Consider the following 23,338-nt stretch of genomic DNA (forward strand, 5'->3'; position numbering starts at 1 on the left):
AGCTCGAGCGCTGCGAAGTTCGGTGAGAAGAGAGGCGACGGTGGGAGTCATGGTGCGCTCGCTGAACTCCATCGTGGCCGTTTGCCAGAACATGGGCATCGGGAAGGACGGCAGCCTACCCTGGCCGCCGCTGAGGTACCGCGAGTATGGCGGGGGGTCTGCCCGCCAGGGGCGGCGGGCGCGCTGGCGGACTACAACTCCCAGCCTGCACCGCGGCGCGCTCCCTGCTGGCGGGCGATCGAGGAGCCGCGCGTTGCGCCCTAGGAGTTGTAGGCTTGATGGTGATGCTCAGCAGGGCGCGAAAGGGTTCGCGGTGCCTGTTGGCGGGACTGCAGCCGGGGCTATGGCTGCCGGGACCCGCCATCTTGACGGGTATCCCCGGGGGATTCAAGGAGGCGCGTCGGCAGGCTCTCGGCCGTGGGTTATCTGTCGTGCATCATGGCCTCGTATCAAGAGTAGTGTGGCCAGCAGGACCAGGGCAGTGATCATCCCACTGTACTGGACGCTGGTGAGGCCGCACCACAAATCCTGTGTTCAGTTCTGGGCCCCTCACTACAAGAGTGACATTGAAGTGCAGAGAATCTGGTCCAGAGAATCTGGTCCGGGGAAGGGCGGCAGAGCTGGTGAAGGGCCTGGAGCACAACTGTGATGAGGAATGGCTGAGGGAACTGGGGGTGTTTAGTCTGGAGAAGGCTCAGGGAGGACCTTACTGCTCTCTAAAAGTAGCTGAAACGAGATGGAGCCAGGAGGTGGCTGGTCTCTGCTCCCAAAGAGCAAACAATAGGACACGAGGAAACGGCCTAAAGCTGTGCCAGGGGAGGTTTATACTGGGTATTGGGAGCAATTTCTTCCCCAAGAGAGTAAAGAGGTACTGGAACAGGCTGGCCAGGGCAGTGGTGGAGTCACCGTCAGTGGAATTGTTCATAGACTGTGTAGATGACATGGTTTAGTGGTGACCTTGGCAGTCTGGGGAGCATTTGGACTTGGTGATTCTAAAGGTCTTTTCCCACCTAGTTGCATTTTATGCAAGCAGAGTTGGGACCAAAGGTCTCGCTTCAGGTGTGGCATGGGGCTGGCCCTGTCCAGCCGTTCCCGCACGGGCACCAGCAGTGTTCTTGTTTCATGTTGTTTGTGTTTTCTTCGAATTAGAGAAATGCATCTTATTCCTAAGCCAAGTTGTAATGCTTTTTTTTTGTTTTCTTGCCAGGAATGAGTACAAGTACTTCCAGAGAATGACTAGCACATCCCAAGTGGAAGGTAATGTTTTTCTTTTTCCGGAGTTTTGCTTCTATCTATTAAAGTTATTTTCTGTGGTATCAGTCACAGAAAAGCCTGGTAATTTGATTTTTCCCTGACTTAAAAAGTCCTGCTTCTGCAAACAGCCTGCCTTCGCAAGCTTCACAGGTATTTTACCCTTTGTAAATGTGTCGTCTGCAGATGCTTTGGGTTAGGTGAAGAAAATAGAGACAAACCTGATGTTTCAGTGCTGCAGGTGATGTGTAAATAAAGAGAACTTCAAAGTTGTGTTTCTCCAACAGGGGATAAAACTTCAGCTGCCTGTCGTTGCGTACAACTCTGACATGTTAAAAAAGCAAATGTTTTTATTTGCCAATTAATCAGCAGAGGGTTGGTTGTTTTTTTCAGGCTCTATTAGCTAATCTAACTTGTTTGCTGTAGCTCAGCCTTGGCCATTTGTTCCACCCCTCTGGTCCTTTGATAGTAATTTAGTTTGATTTTCTGAGTGCCGAACCATCCAATAGCCAGAAAACCCTAACTGTACCAATACGTACAGCAACAACACTGCAGACCTATGCCGTCATCTGCGCACAATAATAAACAACTGTACTGGTAATGCACAGCAATAATGTTCAGGACAAGCAGGCCAGAAACTCTGCATTGTAGCAATATTTTAGACTATTAAGTTGGTGAGGTGAAACCAGTTATTGTGGAAAAAAGTGAAAGCACAAATGGGGTAAGAATCAAGAGAGTAAAAAAAACCTGATTTGTTCTTACTTGGGTACTAACTGCTGCCAGAAGAGATGAGTCTTGCAGCATTGCCTCCACTCCTCTTTCACCCTGACTTTGGTGCTGGTTTGACTTTTTTTTAAGCTGTTTTAAATCTCTGACACAGGAGACTAGGCTGCTGTGGGTGAGTGGGGACTGCCAGTACAAGGTGTGTGGTAGCAGAAGGAAAGAGGCATTGGGAGAGGAAGAACAGGACCTCCCTGAGCCATGTGGCAGGCTCACTGCCTCTGGTGGAATCAAGGTCATGTGAGACATCAAGCTTATCCTCACATTTCTGCTGTGGCTTTATTTGCCAGCATGGTCACTCTGTTTCCTGTGGTGTTTTTCTTCATGCTGCTGTTAAAACCGCTGCCTGGCAAAACTTACTTGTTTGCTAAAAATTCTGTAATATGTACTCTTGTTTTGATTATTCAAAATTCTGTATTCCATATTCTGATTTGCAGGTCTCTTCCATATGCCACAAAAGGATATCTGATTTCCATATGCCACAAAGAATATCTAACTTCATTTTGCAAACAGCCTTAAGTGAAATATTTTACTTACTGTTTAGGGAGTTGATTAAACCCATTTTAATCTTGCATACAAAAAGACAGAACGCAATTGTAAGTCTTCTTGTATGCCTGCACCGTACAAGTAACCCATAGTAAAAAAGTAAAAAAAAAAAAAAAGTTTCACATGCAATTAAAAAGAAAATTATTCCATCCTGCCTGCACATCTTTTAGTATGCTATGACCCAAGATCTAGACAGTGAAGTTGATTCATAACTTCTTAATGGGTTATGCTGCCATAGATCTTCACAACAGGGATGTCACTATTGGTTCAAGAGAGTTTTTTGAAAGTGGGAAGAACACAGTGCAGAAACATCACATGATCTTGCTTTTAGTCTGTGTGCATACGTGCACTGGCCACTGCTGTGAATTAGCTGTTGGTCTAGACAGATCTTTGTTCTGAGCCCTTAAGTATCTGAGTGAATCTTTAGTGAGGAAATACATACATTGTTTACAACTTATGCCTTTCCTACAGCAGTAGTGCCAGTGGTCTATGCTAACATATCTAAACTGACACTGCAGTATAGCTCTTGGAAACTTGCTCATGAAACTTAGGTGCAGGAGAAAGGTCTTCAGACACTGCTCAAGACCAACTGGAAGGTTGGTTCTGTGATGTGGTCTAGAAGATCCAGCCCCTTTTTCATCAAGAAGCAGGGAGGATAGCTGTGAACAAGTACTGTCATCTTTTCTCTAAAATCTCTCCTGCTATGTAACACTGTAGAACATTTTCTGTTACCTTTTCTGTGTTCATTTCTCTGACAACTCCATTTGCTTATAAAGAGAAACCCTCTTTTTAGCAGGGTATATGTAAGAGAGAAGCAAGTAATGAACATTTGCATTTGATCAGAAATTATGCTTACCGGTGGATACTCGAATATAATAGGACACCTACTGCACTTGGGCTTTGCATCCAATTTGACTGGTTCTTCTCCTAAAAGTTAACCTTTAATTTGGTGTTTTGTTGTTTGGGTTTTTTTCCCTCCCTTAAATAACACCCGAAGCTGGCAATTATTCTTTATCATCTAACTGGAATGATGAAACATGCAAACACAAAGTTGATTATTGTGTGCTGCTTGGATTTATAAAGAGAACAGTGACGTTTTTTCACACCAAGAGAACTCTTGAGGGTATGAGTTGGTCTTGCACACAGAGATTAATTTATGTAGCAGAGGTAGTATTCGTGTAATGCCTGTGATGGGTAGTGACATGCCTTTTTTTTCATTTTCTTCTAATTACGAGTTTATAAGTGCAGATAGACTACTTTGACAGTTGACAGGTGTCAACAGCCTGACAAGGCTTTGAGGACACAAACATGTCCTTCTGTTCATGTGACTAATTTGAGAATCAGGGTCTAAGCTTGTACTTTTGTTGACTCCTGAAATGGAGTTTGGAAGGTTCCACTGTGTCACTAAATAATCAAAAGAAATTTGGGACAGAGCAAAAATACCCATTAAGTAAGTGTTTTCTCTCTTATTCAGGTAAACAGAATGCCTTGATAATGGGTAAAAAAACCTGGTTCTCCATTCCTGAGAAGAATCGTCCTCTGAAAGACAGAATTAATATAGTGCTCAGCAGGGAGCTCAAGTACGTATGATGAACGACAGGCCTGTCAAACAAATAAAAAGTCTGCATTTACAAATGTGTGTAGCAGTGCGTCATAATACAATTCTAAATGTAACATTTTTGATATCTGCTTAGGAAGCATCTCTGTTATTGATTGAGTGATATCACTACTTTTTTATTAACTCACAAGATAGCTGTCATTGCTTTTAATAAATACAAGTCCTAGCTCTACAAACAAACCATCTGACTATGTAAGCAGTCTTTCTGACCCATGTATTTAACTGTTTCTCCAGAGCCTGGTTAAATGAGTGGCTCTTAATCACTTTTTAAAAGTTTATTTTTGTTCGCATTCAAGGAAAAAGAGGTGTCTTTTTTTAGAGCTCTCTCCTTGAATGCACCACCTACATTCATCCAGATATTCTTAAACATCAGTGTTCACTTATAATGGTTTATGCTTTGGAGGATGTTGGTGGATTTGAGGGTGAATAGGGGAGGGCGATAGTGGCTTTTTTAACTACTTGTTTTGAACAAAGTATTAATATTCTAGAATTCAAGTAAAAATCTAATTTAATTCAAGTAAAAACCTAATTAATATTCTAGAATTCAAGTAAAAACCTAATTATGTCTCCGTTATGCTTTTTAAAAATGTGATATAAAATTTCAGATCTGTAATTTATAATACCTTTTAAGTCACAGTTATTATAAGATTGTGATTTATTAAACAATCCTGCAGTCAGATGAGTTTTCTAATGTAGTTTAGCAATAGTAGGCATTTCAAAACAACTACCTTGTCTGAAATATTTAATTATTTGGGAATTCATCAAAACACATTGTACATCTAGATTATCACAATGAATGGTCCTTCAATTATTTTGCTTTTTCTAGAGAAACCCCAAAAGGAGCACATTATCTTTCCAAAAATCTGGATGATGCTTTGGCTCTTTTGGATTCACCAGAGCTAAAAAGTAAAGTAGACATGGTCTGGATCGTTGGAGGCACTTCAGTTTACAAGGTATGTTTAGAGTACTCCTAAATAACTCATTTTGTATGATGGTATAAAAGATGGCTCAAGCTCCTATTACTTCTGCTTTAGGAAATTATTTTCCTTCACACAACTCAGCAAACCAGTGATTCCAACAGAACAAGTCTTGGAGGGTAAGATTTCAACTCACAAGTTTAAAATACCTGTCCAAGCAAAAATTAGCTGTTGCTCATGGTCCAGGGTGACACAGTCACTGGGCTTTTGAGAGCTTTTCTTACATATCTAAATTGCTAATTTTTTCAACCGAAAAACTCCTAGTTAAGAGGAGCAAATAGTTCTGCTGTCCTTTAGTCATTACAGGCAGACTGAGAAATACACTCCATTTCTTGTTTGGCACTTGGACTTTAGGTGTGTGATAAGAATGCCATCATGCTCCTGGTAGCCTATTAGGGTTGATAATATGCTTTGAATACACTGTAGGAAAACACATTTTCTGATACTTGCCTTTGTGGCTTCTGCCTTTCATGAACTTTTCTGTGTCTTAGGGAATGTTTTACAGTAAAAAAAAAGAAAAAAAACAAAGTAGTTACATATTGCTACAGTTGCAAGGAAAATGAGATGCATATGCAAATAGCCTATAGAACACTGTTGTTCCTCTATCTTTTTTTACTTGCGTTTTATAATTGCTTTTGCGTGTGGTGTGTCTTACTTCATGTCCCAATGCATTCGGTCCATAATTATTACCACATAGAAGTAACATGCCCTTCACTCTCAGCTGTTGAAAGGCCTGCTTCCAGGAAATACGTAGCAAGTTTATTTCCGGAGACGGATTCTCTTCAGATTGGGCATAACTGTCCCAACATGAGCAAGAGACCAGATCTGGCTTCTGCCTGTAATTCTGCAGGGTGCAGTGTGTGTGAGCAGAAGTATTTACCTCTTCCATGCAATGGCTACATACTCATGTAGTGCTACAAAGAGTGCTTATTTCTTTCAGAAGCATCTGTGTTGTAGACTTTTAATTTAACTATTTTTCCAGTGTCTGGCTGATAGTTGGTAGGGAAACATGCCATTTTATTATATTAATACTCACCAATACTTGTATTATAAATAGGCAGTTTTGATCAGCAGTACTTTTGCAACACATTTCTTGTGCTGATCCCCAGGGACATGACTTAAAATTTCAATTGCTTTCCCCCTTTCGAGCACCTACTTGGGATATTTCAAAGGAATTTTCAATTCATTAGTTAGAAGAGTTTGGTGGAAACCATACACCTTTATCAAAACTTCAGGTAACATTTTCAGTGCCTGTACTGAAGATGCACAAAGGATTGTAGGAATGTTTCCACTATATCATGTAGAAATGTGTGGGAAGTAAAATGGCAATTAGCAATTGAAATGAAACAAATTATGCAGTAGTTGCAGTTATTTGCTTTTAAAGCATTATTTTTATGTTGCTACTTTATACTGCTCAAAGGTTTAGAACTGATGGTGTCTATTAGTACAAACCTGTGATGGAGAAAGTGTCTACTTCAGCAAGTAAGTGCAACCGGAGTAGTTTGAAACAGATAGTGCTGAGGACATGACATTTCCACTTTAGCACTTTGGGGAGTTTAACCCAAAGTTCAGATGTTTCAAGTGAGGTAGAGCTTTCTGAGGACAGACCTTGAGGAGAGCAGGCCATTATGGAAAGCACCGTACTTGTCATCTGCCTCCTGCAGATGTTGGTACCCACCACCATCGACCCTTTTTTGTTCCTGATCTTGTGCCTGGCTCTTCCTACTTATTTACAAGTAACAGTACTGTGCCTGCTGAGTAAATTCTGCATCTGAGCTAGCCACACAACAGAGGGGTAGAGAGCTGTTTGCACTAGGAGGAGCTACTGCATTTAGATCCTGGAAAGAAGAACACCAAGGCTGTAAAAAGTATCATTTTAAATGATACTTGCTAGAACTAATGCTTTAAATGACAGAATAGTATAAGTAATTTTACTTCCCCGTGTATGTTGGGAACTCTTAAGTTGTGTGGCATTGAGCAAGCTTCCAAGTATGCTGCACTGACCCTGTCTGTAGAAAGGGCTACCCCCTACCCCACAAAAGGTAGCCCTGTCACATGAGAACTTGCTGCTCTTTTAGATAAAGGTGAGGACACGCAGGTGGTATGGTTGCTGACACCAAGTGGGACCTGCCTGCAGGCTCTTCTGTTACAGTTTTCTGGCTGAGCTTATCCTGTGGCCAAAGAATATGCACAGCACAGTACAGGCCTGGGTCTGTTCAGGTTAATTGTTCTGTGGATTACTGTTTCTTTAATGTACAGTGATCTTTCAGTCAGGATCGCTACAAAAGGGAACAGCAAGCTCATGCATGCACCCATTGAACTTAGTTTGGGTGGACTGCTTTTACAGCCTGTCACAGGCTATTGTGGGTGTCTTGAAGGATGAGTAGGAAGATGATGATAATGGCATTCTTGGAGTCTTTGCTGTAGCAGCTCTGCCCTGGTTCATCTGCTGCCCTAGGCACAGGGGTTGAGCTCAGGCTGCTGGCATCCCGTTGGCATGGGGATCCTGGAGAATAAAAAGCAGATTGAGAATGTACTGAATGTGAGGGTGCACAACCGAGGCTGTCTTGTCAAAAGCTGCTACAATAGCTTTGCCAGTGCCAGACACTTCCAGAGTCCACAACATTATTCAAGAGGGTGGCTGATTGTCCTGTGGAGCCTTTCAACACAGCTCATAAACTTAGGAGTTTCTGATCAGTCAATCCTGATCAGGGTTTTTGTCACAGAGCAGCCTGAATCAATCCTCCAGGCCATATTTCTGTAGATGGTATGAGAAGGAAACGTGCACAGTCTTCCAGGCCTCTGCTGCCTTTGGGTTTCAACATCCCTTGTGGGTGCTCTGGGAAGCGCCCAAATCCCAGCTGGGTTCCGGGCCCAGGGTAGCAACCCAGAAGCATTACCAGGGGTGGTCCATGAACTGAGGCTGATTCACACATTTCAGGAGATTTCCAAAGAACCTCAGACGGAAGAGGGATGCTGGCACCTTCTTTCTGCCCAGGGTCATTGGAGATGTTTGAACACCTGCCTTACCTGAAATACTGTGTCTCTTCTGTGCCTCATGCTGTTTTGCCCAGATGCCATGCTGGAACACAGGCCTAGTTTATCCTCATCCAGAGAGTTGTGCCAAGTTGGAGCATCTACCCAGCTGCCAATGTGCAGAAGCCTCTAAGAACTGAAACAAGTAAAGGTGCTAAAGCATGGGTTGCAGGATGGCATTTCAAGACAGGATGCTGTCCTCAGCAACAGGGTCAAGGAATGGGGTGGAGGCAACACACTGCTGCTGCTTACAACCTCTTCTTTGTAGGACTGCAAAGGAGAAGGGAACAAGCCTTGATGGACTGTCAGCGTTTAAAAGGACACACTGCAGCTGTTCATTGCTTATGGCCATCTTTGCCTGATGCGCCTAGGTTGTGAAGGACAGTGCTGTCCAGGGTGGTTGGAGTACTGACATAAGCTGTCTCAAGTACTGTGAAGAACAGAGAAAGGTGAACTCTGAACAAGGTGGCCATCCAAGTGCTTATGTCTGTCATGTTCATCCATGTGTTCAGCAGCATACTCCGGGAGACTGTCTCTTGTGGGCCTTGACCTATGCAACAGGAAAAGGCAGAAGAGGTAGACATAGCAGGCATTTTGGTGGGTACAGGGAGGGGTGAGTAGAGCACTGGTATTAGGAAGTGAGAGCTGAGAAAATTGAAAACAGCTTCCACAGTCCCTTGACCATTCAGAAGCCTCATCTCTTTAAATTTGACTTGACACTGATCACCTGATCAGGCTTATAATCTGCTGACATACCAGAAGGTTGCACTGTTGCCTCCAGGGAAACATTTGGACTTCTCACAGCACAGGTTTGCAAGTTTCATTTCCTTGTATCTCAGTGTGATGCTGGTACTGGATTTTCTGTATTATTCTGGATCTCCTGAGTTGCTATTGGTTGTTTGGAGGAGGAAGGAGGAGTGAAGCAGCCCAGCAATGGCCATTAGGTCACAGCAGTAATGAAGCTGTTATGCACTGTGAGAGGCACTCCATGATTTGCATGAGCACTTGACACTTTGAGAGTCATCTGCTGGCTCATGAGTGCTCATTGTGTGGTGAAAAACTCGTGCTGGTGGCTCACTCATTAGTTCTGGCCTGTGAGTCCCCATTAGGTGTTCGAGCATATCAGGCATGTTCCTAGAGGCACTATTCTGGTTTGGCTTCCTTTCCAGGCAATGTAGCCCATGCACACCAAGACTGCTCCCAGAACAACAAAAGCAAAGTGAGTGGGGACAATTGGAAGATTAATTTCAAAACCACATTTCCATTTCAAGTTAAGACACTCATGGAGATGCACTCTGTGTGGAGGTATTGTCTAAGAGATTCGGGACTTGGCTTTGACTTTGAGAAATAGTGCTTACTGGAGATCCTGAAGGAGTCTGCTCAGTGTAAGTTATCGGTTTATTTTAACTGCATTTAAACTGTCTTTTAAACTGATTTAAAAAAACATTAATTTTTTGCTAGGAGTAGGACCTGTCCAGCACATCCTCAAATATTAAACAGAGACATTTAAAAAAAAAAAAAAAAAAAGGAAAGAAAGAAATAAGGGTAGATTTACTTAGGTGGAAAAATCATGGCGGTCAGGTGAAGTTCCTGACGACTGAACAAAGGGTAATATAACCCCAATTTTCAAGAAGGGGAAATTGGAAGACCCAGGGAACTACAGACCAGTCAGCTTCACCTCTGTGCCTTGGCAAAATCATGGAGCAGATTCTCCTGGAAACCGTGCAAAGGTACATGAAAAACAATGAGGTAGTTGGTGACAGCCAGCATAGCTTCACTAAGGGGAAATCCTGCCTGACCAATTTGGTGGCTTTCTATAATGGGGCTACAGAACTGATGGACAGGGGTAGAGCAGTTGGCATCATCTGCCTGGACTTGTGCAAAGCGTTTGATGCTGTCCCGCATGACATCCTTGTCTCTAAATTGGAGAGACATCAATTTGATAGGTGGATGACTCGGTGAATAAAGAACTGGCTGGATGGCCGCATGCAAAGAGTTGTGGTCAGTGGCTCAGTATCCAACTGGAGACCAGTAACGACTGGTGTCACTCAGGGGTTGGTCTTGGGACTGATCCTGTTCAACATCTTTTTTGGTGACATGGACAGTGGGATTGAGCACGCCCTCAGCAAGTTTGCCGATGACACCAAGCTGTGTGGTTTGATTGATAACGCTGGAGGGAAGGAATGCCATCCAGAGGGACATGGACATGCTTGTGAGGTGGGCTGATGCCAGCCTCATGTCATTCAACAAAGTGAAGTGCAGGGTCCTACACCTGGGTGGGAGCAGTCTCAGTCACAGCTACAGGTTGGATGGAGAAGTGATTCAGAGCAGCCCTGCACAGATGGACTTGGGGATGCTGGTTGATGAGAAAGTTAACATGAGCCGGCTTCAGTGTGTGCTTGCAGCCCAGAAAGTCAACCATATCCTGGGCTTCATCAAAAGGAGCATGACCAGCAGGTCGAAGGAGGTGATCCTGCCCCTCTACTCTTACTCTCACAAGACCTCTCTTGAAGTATTGTGTGAAGTTCTGGTGTCCTCAGAATAAGAAGGACATGGAGCTGTTGGAACAAGTCCAGAGGAGTACCACAAGGACAAAAAGTAGGCTGGAGCACCTCCCATATGAAGACAGGCTGAGAAAGTTGGGGCTGTTCAGCCTGGAGAAGAGAAGGCTGTGGGGAGACCTCAGAGCAGCCTTCCAGTATCTGAATGGGGCCTATAAGGATGCTGGTGAGGGACTTTTTGTCAGGAACTGTAGTGGTAAGACAAAGGGTTTAAATTTAAACAGGGGAAGTTCAAGTTAAATAGGAGGAAGTAGTTCTTTACTGTGAGGGTGGTGAGGCACTGGAACAAGTTGTCCAAAGAAGTGGTAAATGCTCCATCCCTGGCGGTGTTCAAGACCAGGTTGGACAGAGCCTTGGGCAACATGGTCTAGGGAGAGGAGTCCCTGCCTGTGAAAGGGTTCAGAACTAGATGGTCTTAAGGTCCTTTCTGACCCTAACCATTCCGTGATTCTATGATGATTAAATTTGGAGAAGAAACTTGCCATTTTATAACAGAGCAAAAAGTTTTTCCATGAGAAGTTTTGTTGGTTTTGCTGTTTAGTTAATGTCCCGGGTGGCCATAACATAATATAGATACTGGTCATAAAAAGCATTTGTGGAAATACTTCAACAAAGAGGCTTGAGCTGGAAAATTAAATTTCTAGTAATCTCCAAGGGAAAATTTTTCTAATATTCATGCTCAGGTGTCTTCCTATGTACTAGCATTTGGCATACTGTGTTTGGTAATTGAGCCCTTTCATTCTCCAGAAGTGTTTATTGTGAAGTTGCTATTCATTTTTAGTGCAGCAAGTCTCTTTTCAGATAATTAATTACCCTCTTAAACAGAATTTCTTGACTAAGCATATAGGCTTCACAGGGTTGTGAATGGCCTGAATGGGTTGTGAATTTACTAAGCTTAAAGTCTCTACTGTACCATAAGGATCACTTCTTTAAAAGAGAGAAGCATTAACAAGCTTGCCAAACTTCACTAGCTAATATACTAGAGTACACATTTTAAAGATTAGGTGTTAGTATGTCTGGATTTCCTGTTGACAAACATATAATAGTAATTTTTCTACCTTACTTGAATATAAGGCAAAGTGGGTTTGAGCTGTACCTACAGGGATAGAGACTAATGCGTATGGCGCTATGTTTTTTGAAGTGTTGCATTCAGTCTGAGATGTGACTGAGGGCTGAGATCCACTTACACAGGAGATGCAGGCAACTCGGTTTTCCATGCTGACGTGCTCCACTCCTGCAGGTGGCAGTGCTGTTGCTCCCTGTGAACTGAGTTCTCAAAGAACATGCTGCAAAGAGCAGGCTGCTTAGAGCGGTGTTGGTTGAGCACACGATGCCTTTCATAGAATGACAGAATGGTTTAGACTGGAAGAGACGTTAAAGGTCATCCAGTTCCAGCCCCCTGCCGCGGCCAGGGACACCTTCCACTAAACCGGGTTGCTCCAAACCCCATTCAACCTGGCCTTGATCACTGCCAGAGATGGGGCAGCCACAGCTTCTCTGGGCAACCTGTGCCAAGGCCTCAACACCCTCACAGAGAAGAACTTCTTCCCAAGATCTCATCTCAGTCTCCTCTCTGTTGGTTTAAAGCAGTGTTCTGCTCTGGGAGCAACCCATGCAGAAAACTGAACACTGCAGTAGCTTCTCCACTAGTTCTGTTTTAGGTGAACTAATTAGTGTGGCGTAATCCTATTAACATTTTTTGAAAGCTTGGTAACATTATCTTGTGTAAAGGGGAGACTGAAGGTTGTCATGGTTGCATTGACCTGAAATTCTTTCCCTGTCCCACCAAGCTCATTATAATGTTGTTTGATTATGCACATTTATAGTCTTGAGCAGTTGTTTCCAAGGAACATCCATGTTGTATGTGCAAATGTAACTCTTACTTCATTACTGTAATGCCACAGAATTTTCGTAGAATCATAGAATCACAGACTGGTTTGGGTTGGAAGGGACCTTAAAGCTCACCCAGTTCTAACCCCCTGCCATGGGCAGCAACACTTCCACTAGACCAGGTTGCTCAAAGCAACCATTCTATTTTCTCACGTGTAGTTGTGTAGCCTTGTGTAGTTGCCTGAGCAGAAACACAGGAATAGGAACACATCTTCCTGTTTTCCTGTACTTCAGTGACCTCCTATGACAACACTTCTCTGAGCATTCTTCTAGTGCAATCCCCTAATATCTCTTTCACAGAAAAAAGTGGCAGGGTCACAGCGATGTGACAGCATTGTTTTCCCACATAGATTTATTATGTTTTGTAAAAATACATCTGTGACTATTCTAGTTATGCCTTCAGAGTCCATTACATCTTGTTCTTACATAGTTGTAAACAAAATCTGAGGAAACAGAACTACAACGGGCTAGTGGATTAACTAATAATTTCTTTTTAAAGTTTAAGAATCTTCTTTAATTTAGCATCTTTATACCTTCCTAGGCTTGAGAGGGACATATCAAGCCTTTCTGGTAGAATCTTCAAAATAAACTCGGACTTTTAATGTAGAAAGAAAGGTGTAATACTGCTTTTGTGTTCATTCTTGTGGAAAAACATATTGATTTTATATCCCTCTGGGAAAAAATAATGACTAAAAAAGGTTAATACATGAGTCACTTGCAGACACAAATCAAAATGAGCATGACCAGCTATGAAAGGTGGTTTTGTTAAGTTCTTTATCAAAGTTGCTTGCAGAGATGATAAAGGAAAATATTTAAAAGGCCCTCCTTTAAGACTAACACATGGAAAAGCCTGGTGTCTAAAGTGTATCTGTTTCTGTAAGGACAAAATGATAAGGCTTTTCAGTAACGGGCATAGAATCATTTTGTTGCCCTTATCCCTGTCAGAGAGCTGGCAGTGGAAGCTACCACAGTGTCTCGTCCCTCACTAGGCTCCAGCCTTCATAGATTGGGAAAGATGGGCTGCTCCCCACCTCATTAAGCTGAGCCCTAGCAGCGTGGGAAGGAAGGATTTTTGAAGTTGATGATTCTCCTGGTGATCAACACAACTCTCCCAATAGCCCAAGTTTAACTTAGCAAGTCCTTCAACCTAGGCAAGATGTAGAACTTGTGAGATTTTCAGCTGTGAGATTTTTCTTTAATGTATAAAATATTTTTTTATACTCTTGTGTCTTCAAATGGAGCTTGCCTGTATTATTCAATACATTAGAAATGCTGAAAACCAGAATGCAAAGCAACAGGTAATTTATTTTTAAATTTTCTCTTTTATAATGTTTTTTCATGTTTTGTTTGGATTGGCAATGTTGTTGTCTAGAAAGACACTTGAAAGAGAAGTGCCTTACACAATTACTTTGGCTCTTTCACTTATTCTGTGTAATCAGGACAAGATGAGAAAGCAGAAGCAGGGTTTATATGTCCTAAAAACCTGCAAATCTTTAAATGACTAGAAACAATATGTCCCTTTGACAGCAATTGGTTGCTATTCCCACTAGTTTTAACAGTGGTTTGGTGACTGTGTATCTGTAAAAGATTAATATTCCATACAATAATGCTAGAACTACTTGTAATACATGGCTGTTCTTTCTTGAAGAGCTTCAGGGCTGTTTTAACCCACAAACAGAAACTGATTCAAGGCAATAGTCTTGCACATGCAAACATAATTAACCTTGTATGGCTGTCGGTCCAATGCAGATGGAAATTATGGGGAAGGTGATCCTTAGGTCATCTCTTTTTCACTTTATGCTTCAGAGGTAGGCCTGACAAAGACTTACTGGAAGTGAGCAGAAAGACAAGGGTATGCTAAAATCTTTTCACAGGGTATGGAGATTTATGTAAGTAATGAAGGACACTGGCTCATATACAGGGTTGATGTACCTGGCACAACAGGAGAGACTATGTCTCTTGTGGTAAGTCATCTCTGGTCCTGAGACACCAGGCACAGCGTTAATAGGCTGTGTTTTAGTGAGAAAGCAAAAAAAAAAAAAAAAATCAGCATTGCTTTTCCCTTTTGCATCAGGCTGTTAATATTTTTAAAGGTTCAGCGGCTGCTACACAAGGAGTCAAACATGTATGTAGAGCAAAAACATACACAGCTCCCAGGGGAAACCAGTGCAGGTACAAATACAGTCCAAGGATAACTGCAGCAAAACACAATAAATTAAAATCATGCCACGAGTAACTTTGAGACCCAGCATGGCAATGGAGTGAGTGCAACGTAATGACCATGGAGAGAGGATGCAGATTTTTCCAATTTACAGAAGCATGAGCTCAGAGACGTCTTAATTTTCTTCTAAATATCTTCTCCTGTTGCCTTGGTACCATTATTTCCAACAAGTTCTCTATCACTGTCTGTCTCTTCCATCATGTAAATTATCCTCACATTTACAAATATGCAAAGCCAAAAAAAGGCCATCCTGGTCTACTTACTGGAAATGGTTTGTCTGTTGAATATTGTGCTAACGTCCCACAGTATTGTCTGACTGCCATAAATGTATCTAGTTACTTCACATTCTATTTAAATATTCAAGATTATATACATCTATACCTTCATATTATGTATATGTTACATTAAAACAGAGTCATTCACCCTATTCTGTTCATTAGAGTAAGTACACATGATGTCTGTTTCCTTGATTAAATTCAGAGTAGGTATGCGAGTGTTCTATTAAATCAGCACTGTGCATCTTCTAACTTGTTTTCTGTACCAGAGAAGTGGTGAAACTGATAGAGGGGGCTGAAAAGGGCAAGAGTGAATTGAGTGTTAATGAGGAACTACTTTAATCTTCATGAAAGTGCCGAAGTTGTGATCAAGTTCCTTCCCCATATTGCCAGGTCCAGAGCAGAAGTTTGCAGAGACCATGTCAGAGTCCAGTGCTCTCTGAACAGGTTCCTTTAGGGACTCCACACATGAAAGGTTTCATGTTTGGTATAAAATTTACTTTTCTGAAGCTATTGTCAGGGAACATAGAGGAACGAGTGCTCCCAAAGGGACAGGAGATTGAACCCGTGGGCAAAATAATCAGAGTGGTGTGATGGGGCCTCACCAGCCAGGTCTTACGGTAATGAGCCAGGTCCCCAGAAATGGAGCAGGCCCCACGAAGGAAACCAGAGTCAGACATAGCCCTGGGATGACCGGACAGGGCCATGGAAACAGCCAAGCCCAGGCTGGCATGTCAGCCCACAGTGTGACTCAACTATGTACTTAAATCCCAATACAAGTGAAGATTACACTTAGCAGAGTAGAGCAACCAAATACAAATCGTATCATAGAATCCTAGAATGTTTGGGTTGGAAGGGACCTTAAAGCTCATCCGGTTCCACCCTATGTCACAGGTGGGGACACCTTCCACTAAACCGGGTTGCTCCAAACCCCATTCAACCTGGCCTTGATCGCTGCCAGGGATGGGGCAGCCACAGCTTCTCTGGCCAACCTGTGCCAGTGCCTCACCACTCTCACAGGGAAGAACTTCTGCCTAAAATCTCATCTCAGTCTCCCCCTGGTCGGTTTAAAGCCATTCCCACTCGTCCTGTCTTTACATGCCCTTATCAAAAGCCCTCTCCAGCTTTCTTGTTTGCCCCTTTAGGAACTGGCAGCTGCTCTAGGATCTCCCTTCTCTTCTCCAGGCTGAACAAGCCCCACTCTCTCAGCCCAACTTCATTTTTGTCCTAAACATTGTCTTCAGATTGCTCATTGAGACTAAGCTGTACGGCTGCTTTCTTTTCACAGGACTGCCCATGTTCTTCTCTTAATTTCCATCAGATGCCTTAGCTCTAAGAACAGGTATTGCTGTCACTTACCAGGTGGAACTGCCACAAGGTGAAATTATCCCTTTGAAAGTGCTCTTGGGCAAAGTCCAGAAGAGATTTACAGTTCAGTTTTCACTGCTTTGCTTAAATCCTGAAATACTTAAAATAGTAACTGAGTTTTAGGCTTAGATAACATATTTGATGTACAATCTACAAATAGAGACTCTTACCTCTTAGTTTTTTTGAAAGCTGTCATGGTGACAGTTGAGGCAGGCAGAAAAAGAATTTGGAGAGTTGGTGAAGAAAGCTAGTGTTCCAAGTAAGAAGTTACACTTGATATTATCTTACAGACTTCAAATAGCATTATAAAACAAGGGTACTAAAACTTCCTGGAAAATCTCACTACTTCATGCATGGTTAAACTGTTTTACAGGGAACAACTCGATTTTAATTGTTTCTGATGTTTTTAAAGGCAGCAATGGAGAAGCCAATTAATCACCGATTGTTTGTGACAAGAATTTTGCAGGAATTTGAAAGTGACACATTTTTTCCAGAAATCAACTACAAAGACTACAAACTTCTGACAGAGTAAGTGCCAAGGTGCATTCTAGGCTTGTATTCAGATGTAAGACTTCCATCCAGTGTCAAAAGTTACTCCTTTCTCTTGAGTAATTTATTTCTTCCTAACAAACTTAGCAGGAACAAGTATTGAACTGCAAGCTTCTGCCATTTGCTGTGGTGGTTTTTGTGTTGTCATATTCCAGTCATCCTGTTATGTCCTCTCCAATGAGATTACATCCAACAGGCAGTAGGCAGGTGGCAGAAACGAAAACACCTGCCTCAGGAAGCAGACTTTTTAAATAACATGTTCTAGTCTTTAATGAAAATATTGGGTTTTTTTGATGAAGCTGTAAAGGTGTGTTTTTCAGAGTTTGCTTTTTTGATTTAAAAAGTCTTGATTTAAAAAGATGTGTGTACAAGTGTACAGGTAAGAATCAGCATGATTTTTGAAAGTAGTTTGTGCTTAGTATACCTCATGTAAAGTCAAACAACTCTCTTTTCTGATTGATTGAATAAGTTACAGGTGACTCATATTGATATTTTTATCTACTTGTTGGATTTTGCTTTCTCTTCTTCCCCTCTCTCCAGGTACCCAGGTGTCCCTGCTGATATCCAAGAAGAGAATGGCATTCAGTACAAATTTGAAGTGTATGAAAAAGCTGTCCTGGCACAATAAATGAGGTTTCCTGTACTGCTGTTTAAGGGCAGGCATTTTAAATTATGATGTCTTATTGAGTGCAAATATGTAGTATATCATTGAAAGAAAATCCTACTTGATAGTACAATACCTCAGTAGTGAACGATTCCAATTAGCATACCCCAACTCTGAATATATACTCTGCAGTAGAAATACAGAACTGTAGAACCATAGAATAATTTGAGTAGGAAGTGACCTTCAAAGGTCATCTAAGTCCAACACCTCTGCAATGAGTAGGGACATCTTAATCTGGATCAGGTTGCCCAGAAGTGCATCCAGCCTGGCTGTGAATGTCTTGAATATGTTTCTCCCTCACATCCAGACTGAATCTCTCCTCATTTAGTTTAAAACCATCACCCCTCATCCTGTCACAACAGGCCCTGCTAAAAAGTCTCTCCCCATCTTTCCTATAGGCCCCTTTTAAGAACTGAAGGGTTCCTCAATAAGGAGCTGAAAGGTCTCCGTGGAGTCTTCTCTTCTCCAGGCTGAACAACCTCAACTCTTAATCTTTCCTCATAGCAGAGGTTCTCCATCCCTCTGATTATTTTTGTGGGCCTTCTCTAGACCCTCTCCAACAGGTCTGTGTGTTCCCTGTGCTCAGGAACTCGAGAGTCCTGAATGCAGGACTGCAGGGCGGGACTCACCAGAGCAGAGCAGAGGGGCAGAATCACTTCCTTCCACCTGCTGGTCATGCTCCTTTTGGATACAGCCCAAGATGCAACTGGCCTGGGCTGCAGACACACACTGCTGGGTCATGTCCAGTCTCTCATCCACCAGTACCCTTAAGTCCTCCTCAGGGGTACTCTCAATTCCTCCATCCCCAGCCTATATTGATCCTGGGGGTTGCCACAACTGGGGTTTGAGACCCTGCACTTGGCCCCATTGAACCTCAGGAGTTTTACATGGCTGCACTTCTCCAGCATGTGCATTTCCCTGTGGATCCCATCCTGTCCCTTGGGCATGTCAACTGTAGCATTCAGCTTCATGTCATCTGCAAACGTGCTGATGACGTACTTGATCCCACTGTCTGCATTGTCAATGACGGTATTACACAGTGTTGGTCCCAGTACCAACACCTGAAGGATGCCAGCTGTCACTGGTGTCCATCCAGACATTGAGCCGTTGACCACTACCCTCTGGATGTGACCAATCATCCAATTCCTCATCCACAAAACAGTCCACCCATTAATTCATGTCTGTGCAGTTATGAGGGCGGTAAGCAGTGTGAAAGAGGGAGCTCTAAGGAACACCGCAACTAAGGCTACCTGAGACATTGCATTCGTCTTTACAATCTCTGGTAGCATTCCTAACAATTCCATGAGTAGTGAAGGCACTAGGCTGCATCAGAATGTCTCTGCCTGAACAAAGCTTTTGAATATCTCCTGATTCAAAACATGATACTGCAAAAGTGTCATAACTCCTGAGTTTGACTGGGATGGTGTGTACACTTACAACCATCTTTAAAACATACTGATGTAGAGGAAAAAGTAAGCAACTGTAAGAAGAAATGGGAGCGTGGAAGTCTCAGGCAGCAGCTGAGGGATACATCGATCCTTCACAGAAAACCTCTCTGGTCATTTTTACCATCTTGGGTACACAGCCTTTGCTGAAAACACTGAATCACAAACTAATCCCTGGTGGATTAACGCTGTGTGGTGGATCTGACGCTGGTCAGGTGCCCACTGAAGCTACTCACTGAGTCACTCCCCACTCAGCTAAAAATACCACAAGGGGATCAAGATAAGAACAGGGAGAGATCATTCACCAATTACTGTCATTGGCAAAACAGACTCCACTCAGGGAAATCAGTTTAATTTACTGCCAATCAAATCAGAGTGGGTAGTGAGAAATAAGATCAAAATCCAACACATCTTCCCTGAACCTGTCCCTTATTCCCAGGTTCAGCATCACTCCTTGTCAGCGTGATTTTGAATACTCAAGTGTGGCATGCAAAAGTGCATTATAAACAGATAGTGAAGTCCTGTTTTCCTCTGTCATGAAATGTAGCTAGTGTAATCGTGTTTTGCATTGCTGTTCCCCAAAAGCAGTGAGCAGTATACTGGAACTGTAGTTAACTGTGATTCTGGTGGCACACAATGCCAAATGCCAACCAAAGGTTGTTGTTGCCAGTATTACCACAACATGATCGGTTGTGTTGGCCTGTTGCTGTGCTCCAACCATGGGGACTTTGCCAGGCAGCAGAGGACTCCACATGTGAAGTGCCACAGAGAGGAGCTGGGACACAATGCCCATCATGCTTCCCTGTGCTGCAGATCAGTCTGAGAATAGTTGTGGAAAAAAAGACCACTGGGGGGGAGGGAGAAATTAACCCTCAAAACTCTGCTGACTCCTTCACCAAAGCATTTTAAAAGTAGTTTGAAAACATGTTACAACCATAGAGAGGAGCGTAACAGCAGCTGGTTTTCTAAGAATATTCAACCTTCATGTTGCTTGTTTTTTAAAAAACAAATCTCTCTGATGAGAGAAAAACACTCGGAATACCAGGTGCGAACACCTCTGGAAATCTCTGTGGCAATTTAAAGCATAAAATTTATGAAAAAGATGAAAAATTGATGAATTTTTTTTCAGCACCTGTCCCTGGCTGTTTCAGGGGTTTTTGTGTTTCTTTTGCATTCTGTAAAATGTTAAGTGCTTTCCTGATCTTGCTCCATGTGTCCTGACATTGCATCAGTAGATAAAAACAACAAAGGCTTCTGTAATACAGCAAAAAGTCTCTCGAGTTTTAATTTGCCAACACATTGTTACAAAGAAGGATAAAGGCTTACCAGGGGATGCTACTTTTAAAATAAAATACAAGTTACTGTGATTGTGACAAGAGAAAATCATTTCCCAAAGCATTTAATGTGTACCAGTTAGTCTGAAAAAAGAGGTCACCATGGAAAGCTCTGCACAGCGAGTCTGCCGAGTCCTGTGTTAATGGAGACTGGTTTTTACAAGAAGTGGAAGCAAAGGCTTCATGGACATTGATGGTATTGACGCGAACACAAGTTAGGAAGATTCTGCCTGAGTGTTTATTGCAAGAGATGCAGTTCACTGCTGCCTAAATATTTTGTTAGAAACTATTTGGTCACAAAGAACTTTAACTTGGATGCACATAAGCATACTAGGAACATAAATAGTTCCTCTGGCTCTTTGTGGACTGACTTAGTTCTTTACAGATTTAGCTATGTCAAATTCTACAACAAATCAATTTATGATTCACAGAAAGGGGAACTTTGGAAGTAACAGCAATTTCCTTCTTAAAACTTTACAGAGAATATTAATGGCACGGTTTCTTCATTTAGCCACTCTGCCAAAAAGGTGTACTTTTGTGTTTTGGGATTTTTTTGTTTTAATAAAAGCATTTTGATGGCACCTTTCACATCAGGGCTTGTCCGTATGCCATACAGATTCCAATCAAGAATTAGGATAATGTATTTGATTGCTCTGAAGCTGGGTACAAAAGAAGCGTGGTGATGGCTTTAACCTGACAGAGGAGAGATTGAGATGAGATCTTAGGCAGTTCTGCCCTGTGAGGGTGGTGATGCCCTGGCACAGGTTGCCCAGAGAAGCTGTGGCTGCCCCATCCCTGTCAGTGTTCAAGGCCAGGCTGGACAGGGTTTGGAAAAACCTGGTGTAGTGGAATGTGTGCCCACCCATGGCAGTGGGTTGGAACTGGATGAGCTTTAAGGTTTCTTCCAACCCAAACCATTCTTTCATTCTGTCATTCTATGATAAAAAATTAGTATTTGTTCTTCACCTGAACTGAGCATTGCACTTATTAGCTCTGCACTTACATTTCCAAAGGGAAATGTAGATATTCTGTAGTATGTCTTGAAAAAAAAAATCCTTTGTTCCAAAACCAAGTCCCCCATGTTTAGTTTACTCACATACTTCACTGCTGCACGATTCTGTGAAAAGCCATAGATTCTCATTATGTCTAGTACACGGGAAATGTCGTGTTTTTCCCCAGTTCCATGCAGCTAAGTGCAATGAACAGCATCATGAGTGACAATATAGTTACCAATCACTAAGGAAAGTATAGTACAGCTATAATTTAATCACCCTCATTCATGCTGTCCCGGGAACAAGCTGTTCTACACAGATTAAAAATTTAATTTTTAAGGGTAGTACTGAGTTCAACAAAATAGCTAAAACCAGAGGGTCTGCATAACAGGTGAAAAACAAACGGTTAATGTTTCTGTTGCTTGTCTGTTGCTCATTATCTCTCTCATCTGCCTCTCCCATCTTCAATTTCCATTGACCGTAGAAAGCTGATGTTTTCAGTAGCTCACCGGAAGCATTATGGCCACAGTGTATTCAGGGACAGAACTGTGAATATTCCGACAACAAATTTCTGCCATGGACAGCAATCCATGGAAAAGGAAGGTACACCAAATAATACCAGTTTCCCAATTTAGCAAACAATATTATTACTAAGATACAGAACACCAGGGGGGGAAAAGGAAGGGGAAAATGTCAGTGATTAGCTCACCTGTGTTATCTGAGGGGAGCATTGGGACCACTTGACATCTTCGCTGGCCAGACAACCATGTTGTCTTCATCAGACCACAGCTTGTTTGCCAAAGGCTTAAACCTTTAAGCCTTTTGGGGGATTTTAAGCCCAAAATAATTCTGAGTAATTCAAACGCTATGCTAACAGAAGAGGAAGACATGAGCAAGCAGGCAGCAGCTGGTTCAGAGAGGGAAGAAGCTGTGGGAATGGTTGCTTGTCAGTGCAGAAAATTAGGTGACTAGAGCTGACAAAGCTCAGTTAAGTATGAAACTAGGAGGTAACTCCCCTCGTTACTCAGTTGTGCTTCAAGTGTCTCTGCTTGCCCAGGAGGGCTGTAGGAATGAAGCCTACCAACTCAGGGCAGGCTGACCAAAACATCACAAATATCTTCTGAAAAGCTAGCTCCCGGAACAGAAGACTGAAAGTGGGGAAAGAGAGGTGAGAAGAGGAAACTGATGTTTCCTAGAAGGATCACGCAGTTTTCTGTGTTAGTTTGCCCTGTAACTATAACCAAGGAAACACTTTCAAACTGTTGCAGGGTGTAACACTTGTAAGATGCCATGGCAAAGAAGTTCATTACTGAAAGATTTTCAGGATTTGGGTGTCTGTGTGTCTGCCTTTATCAGCTACAGGAAATCCTCAGCTACACTTGCTATCCTGAAGTACCTGCACTACATCTGAAAGCAAGTGTCCCATCCCAGAGGATCTAGGAGCCCAAGGGTTAGCATTGTGCCCGGGCTGATGACCTCCTGCATCCCATGGTGGACAGCATATGCTTCTGGGACTGCATATGGGAAACACGGGAATATGGAAAAGGGAAAACGTCACCTCCATTTTTAAAAAGGGAAACAAGGAAGATCCAGGGAACTACAGGCCACTCAGCTTTACCTCTGTGCCCTGCAAGATCACAGAGCATCCTCCTGTAAACTACACTAAGGCACATGGACAATAAGGGGGTGATTGGTCACAGCCAACACAGCTTCACTAATTTGCCTGACAGATTTGGTGGCCTTCTATGATGAGGCCACAGCGTTGATGCATAAGGGAAGGGCAACTGACATCATCTACCTGGAACTGTGCAAGTCATTTTGCTTTATCTCA

At 42.7% G+C, this 23,338-nt stretch overlaps 2 protein-coding genes across 2 annotated transcripts in view; one reads left to right on the plus strand and one right to left on the minus strand.

Moving 5' to 3' along the window:
* Positions 1–99, minus strand: part of MSH3 (mutS homolog 3) — a 113,760-nt gene extending 113,661 nt beyond the window's left edge. The window contains 1 exon segment of the mRNA XM_061369302.1: positions 2–99. Coding sequence (XP_061225286.1) covers positions 2–99 — 98 coding nt within the window.
* Positions 47–17,745, plus strand: DHFR (dihydrofolate reductase). The gene is made up of 6 exons (XM_061369300.1): positions 47–135; positions 1,208–1,257; positions 4,052–4,157; positions 5,022–5,148; positions 16,936–17,051; positions 17,613–17,745. Exons 1-6 carry the CDS (start codon positions 50–52, stop codon positions 17,698–17,700), a joined length of 573 nt encoding a protein of 190 aa, XP_061225284.1. The 5' UTR covers positions 47–49; the 3' UTR covers positions 17,701–17,745.
* The last annotated feature ends 5,593 nt before the right edge of the window (positions 17,746–23,338 follow it).

Source organism: Neopsephotus bourkii, unplaced genomic scaffold (genome assembly GCF_033783945.1).
Source record: "Neopsephotus bourkii isolate Nb327-2 ecotype Australia unplaced genomic scaffold, CSIRO-AGI_Nbou_v1 NB_1491, whole genome shotgun sequence".
NCBI classification, from domain to species: domain Eukaryota; kingdom Metazoa; phylum Chordata; class Aves; order Psittaciformes; family Psittacidae; genus Neopsephotus; species Neopsephotus bourkii.

Coding starts and splice junctions, on each gene's coding strand:
- DHFR (XM_061369300.1), top strand. CDS start 50: ATGGTGCGCTCGCTGAACTCCATCGTGGCCGTTTGCCAGAACATGGGC. Junction 5,149..16,935: donor GAGGCACTTCAGTTTACAAG/GTATGTTTAGAG, acceptor ATGTTTTTAAAG/GCAGCAATGGAGAAGCCAAT. Junction 17,052..17,612: donor GACTACAAACTTCTGACAGA/GTAAGTGCCAAG, acceptor CCCTCTCTCCAG/GTACCCAGGTGTCCCTGCTG.